This window comes from Dipodomys spectabilis, unplaced genomic scaffold (assembly GCF_019054845.1).
Source record: "Dipodomys spectabilis isolate Male_0828 unplaced genomic scaffold, ASM1905484v1 ptg000081l, whole genome shotgun sequence".
Taxonomy (NCBI): Eukaryota; Metazoa; Chordata; class Mammalia; order Rodentia; family Heteromyidae; genus Dipodomys; species Dipodomys spectabilis.
In genome coordinates, this window is record NW_024870758.1 from 7,075,231 (window position 1) to 7,098,568 (window position 23,338).

General features: G+C 35.4%; 1 protein-coding gene across 1 annotated transcript in view; it reads right to left on the reverse strand.

Moving 5' to 3' along the window:
• Positions 1-23,338, reverse strand: part of Lrp1b (LDL receptor related protein 1B) — a 1,466,647-nt gene that overhangs the window by 507,211 nt on the left and 936,098 nt on the right. Inside the window, 1 exon segment of the mRNA XM_042683428.1 lies at positions 20,493-20,642. Coding sequence (XP_042539362.1) covers positions 20,493-20,642 — 150 coding nt within the window.

Below are 23,338 nucleotides of genomic sequence, written 5' to 3' on the forward strand. Positions count from 1 at the left end.
TTTGATTTGCATTTCTTTTATGGTTAGGGAGGTTGAGCATTTCTTCATGTGTCTATTGGCCATCATTCTTTTCTCTTCAGAGAAGTTTCTCTGTAAGTCTTTAGCCTATTTATTTATTGGACAGTTGTTTCTTTGAGAATTTGTTGTTGGGGGATTTAATTTTTTGAGTTCTAGGTATATTTTAGATATGAGACCCTTGTCTGTTGTGTGGCTAGTGAAGATCTTCTCCTAATCCATGGGCTTTCTATTCATCTTGCTAGCTATGTCCTTTGCCATGCAGAAGCTCTGCAATTTGATACAATCCCATTTGTCCAACCTTTCTTTGATTTGTTGTGTTTCTGGGTCTCAATTAAGAAAATTTGGGCCTGTGCCAAGGAGTCCTAGGGTTTCTCCTATTCCATCCTGTAATGTTTTCAGAGTGTCTGCTTTGACACCGAGGTCTTTGATCCATTTGGAGTTGATTCTGGTGCAGGATGATATATGAGGATCTAGCTTTAGTTTTCTACAAGTAGTTAACCAGTTTTGCCAGCATCGTTTACTTAAGAAGCTGTCTTTCTTCCGTTCTATTTTTTTAACTCCCTTATGGAAGATTAGATGGCTTTAGGTCTGTAGGTTCATTTCTGGGTTTTCAAGTCTATTCCATTGGTCCTGAGGTCTGTTCTTGTGCCAGTATCAAGCTGTTTTGATTACTATGGCTTTATAGTAGAGCTTGAAATTTGGTATTGATATTCCTCCAGCACTGTTCTTTCTGTTTGATTTTTTTTGGGTGGGGTCTGGTCATGGGTCCTGAACTCTGGGCCTGGGCGCTCTCCCTCAGCTCTTCAGCTCAAGGCTAGCTAGCGCTCTACCACTTGAGCCACAGCGCCACTTCCGGCTTTTTTCTTTTTGCTTATGTGGTGCTGAGGAATCGAACCCAGGGCCTCAGGCATGCAAGGCAAGCACTCTACCACTGAACCACCTTCCCAGCCTGCACTGTTCTTTCTGTTGAGGATTGTTTTTGCTATTCAGTGTCTTTTATTGTTCTATATGAATTTTTGGATTGCCTCTTCTATTTCCTTGAAGAATGAGATTGGAATATTGATATGTATCTCATTGAATTTGTAGATAGCCTTGAGAAGTATTGCCATTTTCATGATGTTGATCTTTCCAATCCAGGAACATGGGAGTTTTTGCCACTTTCTAAGCTCTGTGTTGATTTCCTTTTTCAAGTTTTTAAAGTTTTCATCATGGAGCTCCTTCACTTCTTTGGTTAAGTTAATTCCTAGGTATTTTATTTTTTGTGGGGCTATTACGAATGGAGTTACTTTCCTAATTTCAGCCACACTTTTCTCATTGTTTGCATATAGAAAAGCCATTGATTTTTGAGGGTTAATTTTATACCCTGCTACTTTGCCACAGTTTTGAATCAGCTTGAGTAATTTGGCAGTGGAGTCTATGGGATTCTTTAAATACAAGATCATGTCTTTTTTTAATTTTTATTTTGGTGCTCATTGTCTTGCATATAAGTTTACCTGATTTGGGGAAGAAAAGGGGAAATCATAGAAATGGTAAGACAAAGGACAGAGGGTGAACCAATGCAACAGTGATACTCACAAGACACTATGTTGGAAATGAACTTCACAAGTTGGAGAAAAGAAGAAGGGAATTGGGGGGGGGAGGGAAAGTAGTAGAAAAAGAGGGAGGGGGCTGGGAAGTTGGCTCAGTGGTAGACTGCTTGCCTTGCATTCATGAGGTCCTGGGTTCAATTCCTCTGACCACATTAGCAGAAAAAAGCCAGAAGTCTTGCTGTGGTTCAAGTGGTAGGGTGCTAGTTTTGAGCTGAAGAGCTGAGGGAAAGCACCCAGGCCCAGAGTTCAGCCCCCATGACTGACAATAAAAAGGGGAGAGGGTAATAAAGTTCAACCAGAATTGTAGTTATTCCTTATTCTTATTTATGTAACTAACCCCTCTGTAAATCAGAAATGTTATTGGCATACATTGAGCAAGGAGTCTAGTATGGTAGACATTGTTGTATTTCCTATACACATATGGTATGTTCTATTAGATATTTATCTTAAGGAAAATCCTTATTTATAAGTATCAGATCTCAGTGCTTAGTTCTGCTTTATATCCAAACACAAAGTTCTATATATGTGGATTTAAAAATACTAAAATTTTCAGTTATAAAACTTGTCAATTTTTGGTTTACAATGTAATAAATACTTAAACATCAGTATGAATTGCACTTATTATGTTGGATTCTTAATGAATTATACCAACATCAACCTGCATTTTACTTCATTGTCAATTGAGCAAAAACTTCTATTTCTTTATATTGTGTTAGACTAACTGATTTATATATTATTATTTTAAATTATCTCACCTTAATTTTCATTTATATAATATATAATATAAATAAGATGTGTATAAATGTAAAATGAACTCCAACTTGTGGAAACAAGAGGTTCTCAATAGATGATTAAATTGTTCTTTTTTCTCGATTGCTGTTTTTTCTTTCTTCATTTCTCTTAGTTTTTTGTACTTTGTGTTTTACATAATAGATAATAAAATATGCAAAAGGGATAAGGAATCACAGAAATATCAGAACAACATGTGAACCACAGCAACAGTGATACTCACTTGACACTATGTTGGATATGAACATTACAACTGGGGGAGTATAGAGAGGGGTCAGTGGGAGATAAAGAGGGATGGAGCAATGATGATTAAAAACAAAGGTACTGGGGCTGGGAAGGTGGCTCAGTGTTAGAGCACTTGCCTTGCATGCTCGAGGCCCTGGGTTCGATTCCTCAGCACCACATAAGAAAAAAAGCCGGAAGTGGCGCTGTGGCTCAAGTGGTAGAGTGCTAGCCTTGAGATGAAGAGCTGAGGGACAGCACCCAGGCCCAGAGTTCAGGCCCCACGACCGGACCCAAAAAAAAAAAAACAAAGGTACTTATTGCCTTATCTATGTAACTGTAATCCCCAGGTCATCACTTTCAATTAAAAAATAAAAATAAAAAGATAAAAATGCATATATATATATATATATATATATATATACACACGCTTACACATGTTTTGTATATATACACATGTAGATACATAGGTAACATATATATGCACAATACACATGTCACCTATGTATCTACATATACTCATCTACATGTGTCCAATACATATGTCACATATGTTTGCACATAAGTATATGTGGGTCTATTGGCCATCCTTTCTTCTTCAGAGAAGTTTCTCTTTAAGTCTTTAGCACACTTATTTATTGGGCAGTTGTTTCTTTGAGGATTTGTTGTTGGGGGATTTAATTTTTTGAGTTCCAAGTATATTTTAGATATGAGACACTTGTCCATTGTTTGGCTAGTGAAGATCTTCTCCCAATCCGTGGGCTTTTTATTGATCTTACTAGCTATGTCCTTTGCCATGCAGAAGCTCTGCAACTTCATGCAATCCCATTTGTCCAACCTTTCTTTGATTTGTTGTGTTTCCGGTTCTCTATTAGGAAAATTTCGGCCTGCGCCAAGGAGACCTAGGGTTTCTCCTCTTCCATCCTGCAATGTTTTCAGAGCCCAGATGCCCCTCAGTAGATGAATGGATTAAGAAAATGTGGTATATATACACAATGGAATTCTATGCCTCCATCAGAAAGAATGACATTTCCTCATTTGTTAGGAAATGGAAAGACTTGGAAAAAATTATATTAAGTGAAGTAAGCCAAGCCCAAAGAAACATAGGTCCCATGGTTTCCCTTATTTGCAATATCTAGAATATGTATGAGTCAGGCAGAAAAGGTCAGATAAGGTGATGTTAGGGAAATGAACCCTAAGATATGTATTCAAGTTTTTTTTCTTTCATGTGATTGTTTCTAACACATTTATAAGATTATCTCTTTGTTGCTTTGTATGTCCCTCCCCCACAGTATAACCCCTGCTTTCACTGTATTTGTTGTTGGTATAATTTGTGGAGGAGATGGGGAAAAACAAGTCGTTTAAATAAGGATACAGGTGGACCCGTTGCAACAATGAGATGTACAAGTTGTTATGTGGAAAACGAACTTTACAACTTTGGTGTTGGGGAAGATTGGGTGGGGGGGGGGGTAGGGGATGATGGGAAGGGATGGGAAGGGGAAACAAAGGAGGAGCTACAATGCTTGATAAGAAATGCACTCATTATCTTGCCCATGTAATTGTAACCCCTCTGTGCAGTATTTTCACAATAAAAAATAAATAAAAATTAAAAAAAAAATAAGTATATGTGGGAATTGAGCAGAGTCGATCTTAAAATTTCAAACTTACTTCCAATAATCCTCAATGGTGCAATCTTCAAGTAGTCATATTTTTAGAAAGAGGAATTTAAAAGAAAAACTAGCCATACATCAGACAAGGGTCTCATATCTAAAATATACCTGGAACTTAAAAAATTAAGTCCCCCAACAACAAATCTTCAAAGAAACAACTGCCCAATATATAAGTGGACTAAAGACTTAAAGAGCAACTTCTCTGAAGAGGAAAGAAGGATAAACAATAGACACATGAAGAAATGCTCAACCTCTCTAGCCATAAAAGAAATGCAAATCAAAACAACATTGAGATACCACCTCACCCCAGTTAGAAGGGCTATAATCAAGAACTCTTATAACAACAGATGCTGGATGGGATGTGGACAGAAGGGTATTGTTGGTGGGAGTGTAAACTTGTTCAATCACTTTGGAAAGCAGTATGGATGTTCCTCAAAAGACTCCACATAGAGCTCTCCTATGACCCAGCAATCCCATTTTTAGGCATTTACCCAAATGATCACAAAGAAGACCACACTAAAGCTACCAGCATGACTATGTTTATTGTAGCATTATTTACCATAGCTAAGATATGGAACCAACCCAGATGTCCCTCAGTAGATGAATGGATCAAGAAAATGTGGTATATATACACAATGGAATTCATGCCTCCATCAGAAAGAATGACTTTTCCCCATTTGTTAGGAAATGGAAAGACTTGGAAAAAAATTATATTAGGTGAAGTAAGCCAAGCCCAAAGAAACATAGATCCCATGGTTTCCCTTATTTGCAATAAGTAGTATATGTCTTAGTCAAGCAGAAAAGTTCAGATAATTTGATGTTAGAGGAATGAACCCCAATATAAGTATTCAAATGGTTTTTTGTTTGTTTGTTTGTTTTGTTTTCATGCAGTTGTTTCTAACATATTTGTAAGTGATTTCTTTGTTGTTTTGTATGTCCCTCCCCCATGGTATAACCCATACTTTCACTGTATTTTATGTTGGTATAATTTGTGGAAGGGAAGGGATAAAAACAAATCGTTTAACTAGGGAAACGGGTGGACCCACTGCAACAAAGATTTGTACAAGTCGTTATATCGAAAAATGAACCTTACAACTTTGGTGGGAGGTGGCAGAGAACTGGGTAGGGGGAGGGGAAGAAATATGGGAAGGGATGGGAAGGGGAAACAAAGAGGAGTTAACAATGCTTGATAAGAAATATACTTGTTATCTTGCCCATAAAAAAGACCTATGGAGAAATTTTTAGCTGAGTGGCATCAGCCTACTCTTTTTTATTGCACTATCTTCCTATGTTTTGCCTTTTCTAGACTGAAGGCATTGCCTCTTCTTTATGTCAATCCCTATTCTCACGAACATCTATACCCAGACTCAAATCCAGTCTCTATGGAGGTCTTGTCTAGAGATATCTGAAGTTCTCATTTTCTTTTTTCTTTTTTCCTTATTAAACATAGAATCTTTCTAGGCACCCCCCCCCCCACACACACACACACTGACCTGGAACTAGAATGATTTTTGCTTAAGCCTCTAGAAAGTCAGACTTAGAGAAGTGTGCCACCATTCTTGCTGTTTCCTTTCTTCCTGTTTGAGTGGTAAAGATGAAGCTCAGGACCATAGACAGATCAGGATAGCACGGATCTGCATGTCAGCCTTTACTTGCATCTTCTGCAATGACCTGCATGCAGCCCCCTCTAATCTATCAGTCTACTCAACCAATCACATTAGGAGTGGAACCCTCTGGCATGATCCTCCAAATCTCTTCTCAAAATTTTTAAACCCTGACTAAATATGATTAATATGGGTCCACTGAATATTGGCTTAAAAACATGTTAGTGACTTTCAGACTTTATCATTGTTGAAACTTACTTTAAATAAAATCAAATGCAGAAGTCCTTTTTTTTTATTACCTCCACTCCTCAAAACAATTACGGACTACATCACTGAGTTGATATGCTATCCTAAAAGTTTCTATAATATTGTCAGATCTCTGAGGGTTACAGTTTGCAACCTATAGAAGTTAAAAAGATTGTACAATGTAATTGAACCATATAACTTTCAGAAAATATGCATACAAAAATTTAATCTCATAAGGGAAACAAGTGAAAAAATGATTAAGAATAAAGAAAGAGAAGAGAAATAGAGAACCTAAGGTAGGCAAAGAGAAGAATAATTTTTAAAATGAAAAAAATAATGGTAGAAAAGAGGGAGACTCTCATGAAGCAAGGACTCCCTGGAAACTTGAAAGTTTCAGATTCTTTAAATTCACAGAAAAGAGAGATTTAGTAAACTCTGGTAGGGGAAAAATAATAATCTACAATTAACAATATCAGATGTGTATTTGAATGGTGTAATTAGAGAACAATGTGCTTTAAGGTAATCTATTGAAGTGAAGACTACCAAAACCATTAGAAAATCCATTCAGACTAGATTTTCATGTGAATCTTCAAGGCTTAGAATGAGGATATCAGAAATATTAAAAGCATCGTCAGCCCCTCAGCCGTCACTTCCCATCTATCATAATATGCTGTATTTACCCTGGACATAATACTTTATCATGAGAAGAAAAGAACAAAGAAGTTTCTGATGATTTCTTTATGGCAATTTTGCTAGATTGCTTAATTATATACCTATTTCTGGGTGTCTATCATTATTTACAGACTATAATCTATATCTAATTACAGTTATCACAAGTGTGCAGACTGAGTGCCAGTGTGCTTCAGATTTTCATGAGGCATTTATTGTTTCTAAAAAAATATTTTGCTGAAGTAAATATTGTTATAAATTTTAAAAGTGTAAATTTGGCAAATCAGCTGAAAGCTTGCGCTTTTTCACCCCATCAACTGGGACTCAAAATTTCTCAGTGATCCAAGAGGTTAGACACTTGCAAAATTTTGTCACAGAAAATCTAGTGGGAACACTTGAAAGAATTAATACCCAACAATATTAACGCTGAATTAATTCTTAAACAAATACAATATGACAATTAGCTGACACTGAGATGGTTTCTTGAAGCATTCGATATTAAATCTTGATTTCCCCATGAGTAAATTATCCAGGAGTTGTGAATCACCACAGAAGCATTTAAAATGATATTAAGGTTGTGATATGAGCCCAAATATGTACAAATATCCTCAAAGGTGACATTTATAATGTTTTATGAGCATTCCCTAAAGAACAAATGATCATCTTTATTTTGTAAAGACTGATTTAAAAACACTGTGTGCATAATCAAATCATTAGAAGCAATATTTCCTTCACTAAATGGCTAAGACTAAATCTGACAAGAGACTGAAACATGTAAGTAACACATTCTTTTCCACTCATCTGTTGATTTTGATAGCTGAACTTCAATGTTTCTCTAATATTTACTTACTAATCCTATTTGAGTAATTATGACTCAGCTATGTGCTGATCATTAAATCCATATATACCATTGATTTCTATATAAACATACTATAAATTTTATGGGTTTATTCAATGTCCACATCTCTATTTTAAATCTATAGTTCTCATCTACCTTAAAAGCCCAAATGCATCAATTGCAATAAAGATATTTTATGAATTCTAGCCTAAATACCCACAGACTTATTTCCGCTAGTATATATGTTTTATAATTATACTTTAGCTCAGCTTCCTGGATTGATTTTTTCACTTTGTCTACAGCATAAATATAGACAGTCTCCCCTCAAACTGTACATGCACAGAGAGATAGGAATTGTACAGTAAATGAAATCTATAAACAGTCCTCAAACCCTTAAAATACTCAATAACTTTAGTCTATTTCCCATGCCCTCTCAAAGGAACAGAAGTTCAAGCAGATATTTGATTATCCTGAACCTACCTCACTTTCTCCTGTAGGCATTAATAACCAGGACAATGTCAAAGTTGCCAAGAGAAGGTGAATAAGACAAATAAGAAAAAGTTTTACAATTGAAAACCCTGGAAATCAAATATCATATAGCTTACTATGAACTATTTTTAGAGCACATGGTATTTGAAAGTCATGTAAGAAAATGCCACCAAACTGAAGTATATGATTCACAAAAGATTCTTTATGAACAGACTAAACACCAGAAAAAAACTGGCAGAAGATACCATTTTAGAGCTCCTGTTAAAACTGAAAGCAAGAAATGTTTTATTTGCCATTTCTAACATTAGAGACTAGACATTAAATAAGATGACCTTTAAAAACAGGGAGGGGGGATATTAGTTGTTCAATGTCATAGGTTGGTCAACAAATTGAAAGGCATTGAGTCCCATAAAATGATCAATGTATACAATGTGTAAATCACACCTAAGTGAATACTCAGTGGAGAATCGAGGTAAAATTACCATTATTCCTGAACTGATACTCTCAAATTAATCTAAAAGATTTCATAATTTAATAATTAAATTGTTATTTAATTAAATTATTATGAATAATTATAATTAAATTATTCTGTGTTTCTAAAATCAAAGCTTAAGTAATATAATAATTTACACATGTCCTTTCTTCAGTCTACCTTGTCTCTTCAAGTCTTTACTCAAAATTCACTATTTTAGTCATCCTTTCCTAATCTATCAATCTAAAACTCATACATCTATAGTTCTTCCTCCATCACTAAAGAATGAAATTATAGGTTTTACTTATTTGACTTCTGCATTTTCTTCTATCCATGCTACTGGGTAACCTTGATGAATTCAGTATCCTTGCCATCATAAATATCAGTGGTTATCATATACAGTAGAGAACAGAATATTCATTTGTTGAATGACTGAATATCGGCAATTGTTATTTTAGGGGTGCAGTTAATATGCTTAGCAATTATTTTTTAAATTAAAATTTTAATGGAAATAACTTTCAGACCTCACATTTGTGTGTTCCTCATCTTCAACAAGGAATATCATGGAAACTGAAAATAAATCATATGTCCTATTGTTCAGAAGAGGAACAATTTCTTCTCTATAAAGTATGTCAGTTTCTCCAAGAACATTTTCTTTGAACTACCAAAGTTCTCTTTAGTGATACAGCTGATTCTTGACTATCTTAGCTCTATCTTCTCTCAAAAACTTAACATCACCAGTATAAATGATGACCAAAATTAAAATAGCAAATGGTACTCATGTGTTCCTGAGTTTGCTTGGCTTCTTCACAGCAAACATAGTTAGACTGCACAGCATGTGAGCATGCATAGCATTTTTCTGAACTACTTCCTAGTATTTAACATTTGTGTGATTTTAAATAAAAGTCTGGAATGCTCATTTCTCTTTAAATGTAAAATATCTGACACAGAGTTAATGTTCTTACAGCAAGAATAAGCAGAGTTAAGAAATTTTTCTATCACAGATCTGACTTTATCTCCCCAATTTGTCATGTTCTACCACTTACTCTCTAGTTTATCATACACTGCCACTCTAGTATCTAGATGTGGAGGACTCTTAGAAAGTCCTATGAAGCCCAGACTCAGTTCCTACTAAACTTCATGTTGGAACAATTTGGTTTTATTACCTCGAACAGATTTCAATCTTTCACAATCAGCTTGATTTTATTAGGCATTAGGATTCATATTTTTTAAATTCAATATAAAATAATGCTCTGTGGGTAGAATAAGATATGTATCATTTCTCTGTTTTGGAGAAAAGCTTTCTCTAAAGCTTAGCATCTTAAAATAGCCAATATTAATAAATCACTGGTGGCTTAAGCCTTTAATCCTAGGTGCTTCAGGGGTGGGGGTGGGAGGATGAGATCTGATGATTATGGTTCTATTACAGCCAGGGCAGGAAACTCCATGAGACACCTATCTCTGACTAACCATGGAAAAAGCAAGAAGTGGATCTATAGCTCAAATACACCAGCCTTGAGCAGGACAAAAGAGAAGAAAGAAGAGGAAGAGGAGGAGGAAAAAAAATGTAGAGGAGAAAGAAGAACAGGAAGAGGAGCAGAAGGAGGAGAAGAAAGAGGAAGAGGAGAAAGAGGAGGAGGAGCAGGAAGAGGAAGAGGAGAGAGAGAGAACAAAATAGAGAGAAAGAAACAAGAAAGAAAGAAGAAATAAAAAATGTCATAATTGTTTGCTTTAATTTTGTGTATACTTGTCAGAATATAACCAGGAAACCTAAGTTACAACTCTAGGTTACAATTCTAAATTATAATTCTAGAGAATTGACCTATCACCTATGGGATATTTTAGGGGACCCAGGACAGAGTTGTCTATCCCACTTTCAGCAAAATATTTCTTTGTTTTCTAGATGTGTAAACTCAAAATCATAGCACCAAATTTGTTTTTAACTAATTATAACTGCAATCATCAATAATCTTCTGGATAGTTCTGAAGTCATTTTTGTGGGGAGGAGGGGGTCCGGTCATGGGGCCTGAACTCTGGGCCTGGGCACTGTTCCTCAGCTCTTCAGCTCAAGGCTAATGCTCTACCACTTGAGCCACAGTGCCACTTCCGGCTTTTTTTCTTTTTGCTTATGTGGTGCTGAGGAATCGAACCCAGGGCCTCATGCATACAAGGCAAGCATTCTACCACTGAGCCACTTTCCCAGCCCCAATTTTTACTTTTTTTAAGTTGTATATGCATAGAATTAAATTATTTTGCCAACATTCAAAACAGTTTGTATTTAATGTCGCTTTTAGTTTTTGCCTTATTTTATCTAATTTCAGTTTAGAAAACATGAATAATCCTGAAAGAAGTGTTTCTGATTTTCAGTCAAAAAAAAGTCTACATGAATTTGATTTCTATCCATCAGAAAAAATATGCCTATATCTGTACAGATTTAGCCCAGAGTAGCATTTTAAAATGACTAAACTAGCTCCATGGATTCCTAATTTTTCCAGGACCTTCATCTTAAAAGGGTGTTGGATCTTGTCAAATACTTTTTATGCATCAATTGAGATAACCATGTGATTGTTATCCTTGCTCTTGTTGATGTGATTAATTATAAATTGATATGCTTATATTAAACAAACTTTGCATCACCAAAACAAATCCTGTTTGATTTTAGTCTATCATTTTTTTTTGATAAGTTGTGGAAGTCGATTAGCCAAAATTTTGTTGAGAAGTTTTGCATCAATGTTCATCAAAGAAATGGGTCTATAGTTATCTTTCTTTGATAAGTCCCTGCCTGGTTTGGGGATGAGGGTTATGATGGCTTCACAGAAAGAGTTTGGGAGAGAACTTTCACTTTCAGTTTCATTTAGAAGTTGGAGGAGTATTGGTGTGAGTTCTGCTTTGAAAGCCTTGTAGAATTCTACTATTAATCCATTTGGTCGTGGGGTTTTCTTAGATGGGAGTTCTCTTATTGCTTTTTTCTATTTTGCTGCTTCATATGAATCTGTTAAGTTGGTTTAACTCATCTTGGTTTAGTTTTTGGCTTGTCGATATTTGCTAGGAAATCATCCATTTCTTCCAGATTCTCAGATTAGCTTACAGTTTTGAGAAATATTCCCTTAAAATGTTCTTATTCTCGGTTGTTTCTGTGGTGATGTTTCCATTCTCATTTGTGAGTTTGTTTATTTGGGTGTGTTTTCTTCTTTTTCTGATAAGATTTGCTAAGGGTCTGTCAATTTTAATTTTTTCGAAGAAGCAGCTCTTTGTTTTGCTGGTTCTTTCTGGTTTTATTTTTGGATTCTAATTCATTTAACTCTGATTTAATTTGAATTATTTGTTTCTGTCCACTGGATTGGGTTTAACTTGCTACTCTTTTTCAAGGAGGTTCAGATGTCTCATTATATTGTTGGTTTCAGATCTCTCCAATTTCGTGATATAGGAACTCACCTATAAACATGCGTCTGAGTACTGCCTTTGCTGTGTCCGAGAGGAGCTGGTAATTTGTGTGTTCATTTTTGTTGAATATCATGAACATTTGAATTTCCTTTCTAATTTCTTCTACGACCTGCTGGTGATTCAACAGTATGTTGATTCAGCCTCCATGTGTTACAGGACTTTCTTTGGTGGCTTTTGGTGTTGAGTTCTAGTTTTACTTCCTTGTGGTCTGAGAGAATGCAGGAACTAACTTCAATGCTTCTGAATTTGGACAAATTTGCTTTGTGACCTAAAATGTGGTCTATTTTGGAAAATGTTCCATGTGCTTCTGAGAGAACATATATTCTGATGCTGCTGGTGAAATATTCAGTACATGTCTGTTAAATCTAGCTGATCTATGCAGTGTTTAGATCTATGTTATCTCTGTTGAGTTTTTGCCAGGTTGATCTATCTAGTGGGGTTAGTGGTATGTTAAAGTCCCCAGCAACTAATGTCTTTGGGTATATGTGAGATTTGGGGGGAAGTAGTGTTTCTTGGATAAGTTTGGATGCTCCATTGTTTGGTGAATAAGTATTTAGAATTGTTATATCCTTCTGAAGGACAGATCCCTTAATTAGAATGTAGTGACCTACTTTATCTCTGCTCACCATTTTAATTTGAAGTCTGTTTTATCTGATATTAGGATTTAAACTCCAACCTGTTTTTTTTTTTTTTTTAGGGGGTGGAGGCAATAGCTTAGCAGATTTTATTCCAGCCTTTCACTTTCAGAATGTTTGTTCTTATGTGAAAGGTGTGACTCTTGAAGGCAGAAGATACAAGGATATTTTTAACCAAACTAGACAGTCTATATCGCTTAACTGGAGAGTTAAGTCCATTACTATTGAGAGTTAGGACTAAGAGGTGTTTGGTAGTTCCTGCTATGTTATCCACCTTCTTGGGGGCTGTGACAACTAGGTTCTTCCTATGGTTCTTGGATTCTCAGTTTGGATGTGGTTTCTTGGCCTTTATTGTGGTCTTGTTATTTTTCTATGTGTAGGACATCTTTAAGTATCTTTTGTAAGGCTGGTTTGATGGAGATATATTGTTTCAGTTTTTCTTTTGTTTTTTGTTTTTTTTTTGTCGGTTGTGGGACTTGAACTCTGGGCCTGAGCACTGTTCCTCAGCTCTTCATTTCAAAGTGAGCACTCTACCACTTGAGCTATAGTGCCACTTCCTTGTTTCAGTTTTTCTTTGCTATGGAAGGTTTTTATTCGGCTTTCCGTTATGAAGGAGAGTTTGGCTGGGTACAGTATTCTTGATTGACAGTTGTTTATCTTTAGGGCATGGCATACATCATTCCAGGCTCTTCTTGCTTTAATTGTCTCTTCTGAGAAATCTGAGTTAATTCTAATTGGTTTCCCTTTATAGGTGATTGACATTTTCTCCTAAAGAGCTTTAAGGATCCTTTCCTTGGTCTGAATTGATCCTGTGTAGATTTCAATGTGAACATTGGATGTCCTGTTTTGGTCTGGTTTATTCGTGGTTCTAAAGGCTTCTTGTATCCTAATAGGCCTCCTATCTTTTTGCATGATTGGGAAGTTCTCTGCAAGGATCCTGTTAAATAAGTTTCCTAGACCATTAACTTCTGTCTCTAGGTGCTCTTCCCCATCATCCTCAGATTAGTCCTTCTGATGGTGTTTTATAAATGTTGAGTAGATTTATCATATTTCTTGGATTTGTATTTGATAGTTGTACATTCTTTCTCTATAATATCTAGGTTGTCTTCAATCCCAGAGATTCGATCTTCTGCATGGTTTAACCTAATGTGAAGTCAGATTAGTCCTTCTGATGGTGTTTTATAAATGTTGAGTAGATTTATCATATTTCTTGGATTTGTCTTTGATAGTTGTACATTCTTTCTCTATAATATCTAGGTTGTCTTCAATCCCAGAGATTCGATCTTCTGCATGGTTTAACCTAATGTGAAGACTTTCTACTTTGTTTTTTATTTCCTTTCCTTCTAATTGGTTGGTTTTGATGGGTTCAAATTCTTTGTTGGAGTTTTACTGTAGGTCTTGTGTGGAGTTCTTTACTTCTTTTTTTTTTTTTTTTTTGTCAGTCGTGGGGCTTGAACTCTGGGCTTGGGCACTATCCCTCAGCTCTTCAGGTCAAGGTGAGCACTCTACCACTTGAACCAAAGCGCTACTACCAGTTTTCTAGTGGTTTATTGGAGATAAGAGTCTCACAGACCTTCCTGCCTGGGGTGGCTTTGAACTGCCATTCTCAAACCTCAGCCTCCTGAGTAGCTAAGATTATAGGAATGAGCCACCAGCCCCTGACTTTCTTTACTTTCTTAATTTGATGTACAGTATTTATTCTCAAATCCCCAGTTGATTGGTTATGGTTTCATTGGAATCCCTTTCCTTCTGATGGGCTCCATTCAGCATCCCCTTTGTGGTCTCCCTGGATTCCTTCAGCTGTGTGTTTATGGATTCTAGGAATACTTCTATTGCTCTTTGTCTATTCTCATCCAATACCTGTATTGGATGCAATACCTGTGTTACACTTTGATTAGCTTCCTCATGCTCACACAATACCTGTATTACTCTTTGACTGTTCTCAGCCTACTCACACAATACCTGTATTACTCTTTGACTGTTCTCAGCCTGCTCATGCAATTCCTGTATTACTCTTTGATCAGTTTCCTCTGACTCACAAGGTTCATGTATTAACTTTTATTTAGCCTCATCATGCTTGCAAAATTCCTGTATTAATTTTGGTTAGCCTTGTCTTGCTCCCTATCAAGCTCATAATGAGTCCTTTGCAGGCTTTCAATCTTTTCATTCAACATGTTTACCATCAGTGTTTGGTGAGCTTCTTGGGAACTCTCCTCTGGATTATTCATGAACTGTTCTGTCACCTGATTATCATGAGGGGAGTTGAGGTACCTCGACTTCCCATGTTTCTTGTGTTTCTCTGGCTTGTTCTGCCCATTTGGCATGAAAGTAACACCAATTTTGAGTTAAAACACTATTTTAAGGCAAGCATCAACCAAAGTCCTGTAGTTGCACAGTCAAAATGGCTGCAGATAGAATCTAATTCAACAGACACAATCTCTTCAACATCAAACTACTATAGATTATGTGTTAAGAACATCAAAGAGGGACACAGAAAACCAGAAATTATTAGGTGTAGGGAAAAATAGGATTAGAAGGATGTGGAGAAGTGAAAGGAAAGAGTGAATTTAACCAAGTCCAAATCACAGTGAGGAAATGGATAGAACAGAATGAATGGAGACAGGTAAAGAATGAAGAAAAATGAAAAAAAAATTAAATTTAAAAAATGAAAAACTTAAAAATTATGTAAGGAGACAACAATGTTTGATAAGAAATGTACTCATTATCTTGCCCATGTAATTGTAACTCCTCTGTATGATATTCTCACAATAAAAAAATTAAAAATTAAATTAAATTTAAAAATTATGTAAATATAAAGAAATAGTACTGATAGATGAAAAGGATAGGATGAGAGGAGGAAAGAGATAAAAAAAGGAAAAAAGAAAAAAATTAAAAATGGAATAGGTAAAGATTATGTAGGTATAAAGAAATGATACTAATATTAAAGAAGTTAAGCCTATGAAGTTATGAATTGAGTAGTCAATTTCTGAATTAAGTATGTACACAATGAAGGATAAGGTCTAATAATCGATGATGGGTATATTATCTATGGATGAGTAGAACAGCAATTAAGTCATGCAAAATAAATCATCAAAATGTCAAGAGATAAACACACACACACACACACACACACACACACACACACACACACACACACACCCTAAAATAAAAATTATGAAAGAAAAAAAAAGGAAAACATCTTCTCAAAATTTAAAACAATTAGGTAGAAAAAAAATTGGGGGGGAGGTGGAGGGGATCTTGTATCTCCCCTGTGTCCTAACCAGTCTCTTGGTGGAGTCTCTGGTTTGCTTGTGGTGTTCAGTTTTCCTGTGGTTTGATTGGTTTCTTAAGTCAGTTTGAGCAGGCAGAAAAATGCTTTGCCTTACCCAGGACTTGGTTATACTCCTCCCAGGCTAGTTCAGTGGGAGGGAGATCTGCTTTGAGTATCTCAAAAGAGAGAGATGGCTGTTTCCTCTAGTTTGGAGTTTCTGGGATGAGGCTAGGTTCTGGTTAGGGTTGAGGCCTATCAGCAATCAGTAGCTTTTTCCTGAGGGGCTAGCTCCTGAGACAAAGCCCAGCCTAGAGCCATTCCCAGGATTTATGTTTACTGAGTTTCAATTGTTTGTCTTTTACCCCTCCTGCTGTCTAGGCTGCAGTGGGGAGGGTTAGCCTCTGGCTCTGTTTACCCAGAGAAGAAAGTCACTCCTCTGTGGGCAGAGCTTCAGCTGCCTGGGAAGGGCAACTTTCCCCTGGGTAGAGCTGATCCCAGCAGGTCACAGCAGGTTTCTGTGACCTGGTGAATGGCTCCTATTGTTTTCTTCTATGGCCTGAGTTGGTGCTAGCTGTTCAGCTATGCCTTTGTCAGTATCAAAGATGGAGTTCTTCTCTGGTGGTGAAGGAAGAGCTACCTTCCCACGGCTCCTCTGTGAGAAGGACTAAAGATGTCTTGGGTGTACTCACGCTAGCCTCTTGGTTTCTGGCCTGATCCTGGTCTGCAATCAGCAGGATAAAGATTTGTGCTCCTTGTCAGTTCTTGGTGGCGGTGAGTAGAATTCGCTCTCACACTGCATCTGGTGTCTTTGTCCCAAGTTCCTAAGATATGGCAGCTGTGGCAGTAGCCACCCCCACTGCTGTGGACACCAGCCAGTGTTCAGATCTGTCTCCCTGTCCAAGATCTGTCTCCCTGACCAAGATCTGTCTCCCTGACCAAGCTGCCTGGATTTTTCCTCTCTGGCCAAACTCTCTGTACTATGATGGCACACTTGCTGTGATTCTCTAGCCTAGGACTATTCACTGGAACACTAAAACTGCTTTCTAGACAAGAGCTTGTTTAGTCCCCATCTTCTCCTCCTCCACCATATTCCTCCAGACGAATGAGTACATTTTCTATCGCGCATTGTTACCTCTTCCTTTGTTTGTCCCCTACCATTCCCTCCCTTCCCACCTTCTCAACTCCCCCCCTCCAAGTTGTAAAGTTTGTTTTCAACATAGTGTCTTGTACATTTCATTATTACAATGGTCAACCTGTATCCGTATTTCAGCATTTTGTTATTTCCCTCCCCCTCCTCAAATTAGAACAATGTATGTACAAGAAGCAGAACACTGGAATCAAATATAGTGAAAACAGTTGTTATACCATGGAGGAAGAACATACAAAAGAACCAAGAAAAAAAAACACATAGTACATTATATATACATTAAAGACATTTCACTTAAAACATTTCATTTTGCTTAAAATCATCTTATATGGTCACATGTACATAGCTTTTGACCTTTTCTGCTTGTCCTACACATATACGAGTTATTGAAAATAAGAGTAACTATGGGATTTATGTTTCTTTGGGCCTGGCTTACTTCACTTACTCTAGGGCTCCTTGGCACTGGCCAAAATTTTCTCAATAAAGACCCAGAAACACAGTAAATCAAAGAAAGGTTGGACAAATGGGTTACATGAGGCTGCAGAGTTCTTCACAGCAAAGGACACAGCTAGCAAGATCAGTAGAAGACCACGGATTGGAAAAAGATCTTCACTGGCCATACTACAGACAAGGGTCTCATATCTAAAATATACTTAAAATTCAAAAACTTAAATCCCTCAACAAAAAATCCTCAAAGAAACAACTGTCCCATTCATAAGTGGGCTAAAGACTTAAAGAGAGACTTCTCTGAAGGAGAAATAAGAATGGCCAATAGACACATGAAGAAATGTTCAATTTCTCTAGTCATAAAAGAAATGCAAGTCAAAACAATATTGAGATTCCACCTGACCCCAGTTAACATGGCTATAATCAAGAACTCTAATAACAACAGATGCTAGAGGGGATGTGCCCAGAAGGGAACTCTATTGCATTGTTGGTGGGAGTGTAAACTTGTTCAACCACTTTGGAAGGCAGTATTTAGGTTCCTCAAAAAACTCCACATAGAGCTCCCCTATAACCCAGCAATCCCACTTTTATACATTTATTCAAATGATCACAATCAAGGCCATACTAAAGCTACCAGCACAACTATGTTTATCACAACATTATTCAAAACACATAAGATATGGAACCAACCCAGATGCCCCTCAGTAGATGAATGGATCAAGAAAATGTGATATATATATATATATATATGTGTGTGTGTGTGTGTGTGTGTGTGTGTGTGTGTGTGTGTGTGTGTGTATGTGTGTATGCATATATAAATATATATCACATATATCACACACATATACATGTATATATAAATATATATCACACATATCACACACACATGCGCGCGCACGCACACACACACACACACACACACACACACACATATATATATATATATATATGAATTCTATACCTCCAACAGAAAGAATGACACAGCCCCTTCTGTTAGGAACTGCAGGCTTGGAGTGTATTTCTAAAGTGATTCATTATTTAGAAGGTTAGGTCTCTCATCTGGAAAAACAAACTACTTTTCAAACTATACTTCTATGAAAGAATTTGTCAGGATAAAAACAAAACACTATTCATGAAAATTAAAGCAGGACAGCAACTATGGAAAAAAAAAAAAAAAACTGTTGCCAAAAAGCCACTTAAGTAGTATCGCCTGATGCAGATACCTGGACTCCTTTCCTGGGCAAAATTCATGAGTTTTGTATGGGTAATATAGTTGGCATAGATTTTAATTTTGATATGAGTACAGAGCTTTTTAAAAAATATCATATTTCAGTAGCTTTACAAGAGTCATGTAATTAAACAAGGCAGTATATGAATCCAATGTACCTTGTTCTGTGTCATGTCTTTCAACATTTTCTTCCCCCATTAAACAGAACCAGTATTTCAAAATATATATGCACATATATCTCCAATTGATTTGCATTATAATATGATATATATATATGTATATTATTGTATATATATGTATATGATATCTCTATGTATGTATATATATGTATATGATATCTCTATGGCTCAACTATAGCAGTTTTATGGAAATAGTTTTTATTTTAGTAACTGGATGAAGCAATCTCCTCCATCTGTCCTTCACAAGAATAAAAGAGATGCATTGTATCTGAAATAATAACTTGCACATATATACCTTTTTAATTTTTCATAGACATTTTTGTTACCATGGTTGGTCACAAACCAAATGTGATAAAACTTATGCTTGTCTAGGGAATCTTAAAATCTTCCATTGATCATTACATTTTTACAATGTTATGTACTCATAACTTTTTCTTAGTCATACTATTTACAGTAGGAAACAAAAACAAGGCAAAGGAAAAATTAAACAAACTGATATTAGATCTGTGGAATGGTGAATGTACTGAAAGATTATAGAATGTGGGATGTATAGTATTGAAAATAAATAATGTGTTAACTTTATGAATAAACTTTAAAACTATATTCAGGCCTGGCACAAAGACAATAACACAATCTATACTTATGTTGACTTCATTATTAGTGCACTTTTTAAAAAGTTTTCCTATTTCCCAATATATTTCTTTCCAGTTTCCTGTAACAAATATAACTACTGAGATTCTTTATGGAGTATTTATTTCTCACACGATGGCCACTCAAAAAAATTAGTTTAGAGCTATTATTCACAAAGCAAAAACAAAGCCAATCCTCACCATAGAGCATTTATGGTTTTAATTCTTCAGATTAACTATAAAAAATTCAATATTTCGTCTCTAATTTTACTACCGTAGAAGTTGATTCATTATCTTTACTTCTTTTTTAGGTTCCTTCTTAATAACTTTACTTTTCTGGGACTTTTTTCTAAAATGTATTTATTTTATTTTATTATTTTTTTCAGGAGAGTAAACAAAAGTAATAGAAATGAGACTCAGATCAGCAAACTCTCTACTTATTCCTAACTATGAAGAAGGATTACTGGGTAAGGGAGTAATTTCATTTGTTGCTCTAATGGACCCTGCTAGCTTATCTTGAATTATCTAGATGGATCAAGCTATTCTTTACAAACAGAGATTAGCCAGACTGCACTGCACTGACAAATTCACAAGGTGCTTACACTTTAGAACACTGCAGTGGAGCTCAGAGAAGAACCATAAAATAATACAAGTCACAAGGGAGCCAAGAATCAATAATGCTAAACTGAAACTTACTATTGCTAACAGCATTAAGTGTCTCATCTGGTAAGACTGTTTTGTAAATATTTTTTTAAAAGATAAAAAAGAAAGAAAATCTCAGAGATGTGCAATTTGAATGTGCTTTTGGTGTTAATGGAACAGTAATTTTCTAAGGTTTCAACCAATCATCATTAATCAACCCCCAATCAATAAGAAACAGCATAGCCATAGACTCATTGTACTTACCCATGATAGTTAAGGCTGTAGCTTTTGTTAATTCTTCTTTCATTGACTCTATTACTTCTAAATTACCACCATCCAGGTTGCATCTATTTATGGTTCCATTGCCTGAACTGATCCAATAAAGCTTGTTTTCCACATAGTCTATTGATAGACCTGTAATTAAATTATACAATTTAAACATAAGAGTAATCAGTTAAGCTGTTCACCTAGCACCACTAAAAAAATAAGTTGAAAGTTCAGCTTTTTCTTTAGAAAATAAAAACTGGCTAATAGAGAAATGGCTAATTAACTGGGCTGAGAAACTGTTATAGATACTTAGTGGTTATCATCATTGATTTTTGAAAGCATTTTGTGACATTGAGGGAAATGGTAGCTCATATTACAGATAAGGAAAATATTACAGATAAGGAAAACAGTGCTCAGACTAGGAAAGGGGTTTGTGTTATCATTACGTCTGTTAATGTACTGGCCTACCTAGCAATATCAGAGTCTACATGGTAACAATTATTCAGGGGATCCACATTGTTCTCTGGCACAGGTACTTGGACATAGAGAGCAAAAACTTTTCCTAGGGTATTCCTCAGAGAAGCGAGTGAGCAAAAAAAGAAAAATACCCTTTAATTTCATAACTTCTTGGATTAAGTGGCCCATTTTAGCTTCTATTCAGTTATCTATCAAAGGTATGTAATTTTATACTTAACTTTCAATAAAATACCATAGCATAAAATATAATATGCACATTAAAGTCATAATATAGCCCCAAAATTTCAGCTGCTAAATTTTTATGAAGAATTGAACTAACAAATGCATTGATGAAAATTTCTCGTATTCAAACTAAAAACTATGACGTTTGTCTATGTTTATATCTAGTCTAACTACTGAAGCACGGCTCAAAAACAGCCCCATTATCGAAAAAATAAAATAAAAATAAAAAGGAAAGGAGAGACATAGTTCAAGTACACTGACAATGTCAGGCAAGCCCATACAATTCCCAAGGACAAAAAGTCACAGAGTGGAGAGTGGTGTTTATTCACCAGACTAGTTTCATTCAAGTAGAAATAATCCAAAAATTCCATATAATATATTAGCTCTTTAATTATATGTTTTGCTAACAGAAATTTGGAACGTTCACTAGAGAAATTAAAAACAAAAACAGTGAAGTAAAAATGATTACAACTATATTCTATATACCACATTCCAGGTGAAAATTTTCACTGCTTGATTTGTTTTATGAGAAAAAAGTTTGATTAGTCTGCAGGTCCCTAAGCTAGTATAGTTTGTTAATTTATTGTGTAGATAACTTATCTTTTAAAATAATTAGCATATTTAAATGTCTATTTGTTTTCTATTTACATACTTAATTCAAAGTAAAATACTAGCACTACAAATTAGTGGCATGAAATGTAACTCAGAAATTTGTTTCTGAATTTTAGAAGAAAATTGAAAATAAATATGTTGATGGAAAATTACTTTTAAAATATGTAGTTCAAAGACTACATGTTCAGGGATCATTTCTATAGTTCGTTACTAAAATATGTAGTTCATTTATGCGTATGGCTATTTCAAGCAGGAGCACCCAACCAAGACAAACTAGCAAAGATCTCCATTTATAGTTTGCTGTGTTTTGTCTCTTCTTGATTCACATGCTGCCTTAAGCTTTGGCATGGTGCCTTTGGTTTGAGTAAAAGATGATGTTAGAAGTACGCAGAGAAAACCCTCTGTTCTACTTCTTAGAATATAGTGTCTGAAAGCAGTACATCACACAGTGACCTCTTTATCCACAGCCCGATGGGAGAAATTTCCTGTAGGGCCCTTTGCCAGAAAAAGCTGTATGTGGAAAATATAAAAATTCACCTGATCATATTTCTTTTTGCTTTGGCTGCAAGGCAACGGAGGAGTCAGATTTGTGACCATCTCCAATAGTTGTAAAAAAATTCACTTGTGACTTTGAAAGACTAATCTGTTATTTTCTTTAAACTAGATTATTAAAATCCATCATCTTGTCTAGCCTTTTTAGAGAATGCTTTTAAATTTCCTGAATTTCTTTGTGAAAGAATGTGGGTTTGATAATAAACATTCCTAACTCCCAATTATTCCAAAACATCTGAACTTACTCTTCTACCAAATAAACTGCAGATTTCCTTTTCTAATGTGTGTTGTATAAAGCAGAATTAAACAGAGCAGGTATGATGAGTTTGGGCCAGAGATTATTGGGGCATATTACCATGTATCTTTGCTGTGGACCCCAGTACATACAAGAAAGAGCTGTAGACTCTAATCAGTTGATCATTTTCATTGCTTTAGATGCCCAGAAGAGAAAACAAACAAACAAAAACACATAAAGGCAAAATGGATGGATTATTTAATTAAATCTGTTGGGAAAATTAGAAGTGCCTTTGAGGAGTTATCCTTAGTAAAGTTCAAGTATTCTTACAGAAGGATTTTTAATGAACTACTTAAATAATAATAAACAGCATTCTGAGCAAGGGGCTGGTGAAATATATTTAAGAAGACATTCTCCAGAAATATCTTTATTTTACACTTGCACTTTATTAGTTGTGTATGGAAATACATACTGGAAATAATTTTGTATCAGATCTTTCAAGGTATGCTTGATCATCTTGTCAATTGTTATGCTAAGTATAATTACATAAGTATTATTAGACACATATTTATAAAGTTTATTCATTTAAATGGTTTTGCATTATAAAAGTTTTCACTTTGTTATCATCATACATTTAAATCAAAACAAAACTGAGTAATTGTTTGATACACTTTACTGAAATAATGATGAAATCAGATTTGCTGTCTTAATAATTTAAAAGAGAATTCACTTATCCAGGCAGGTG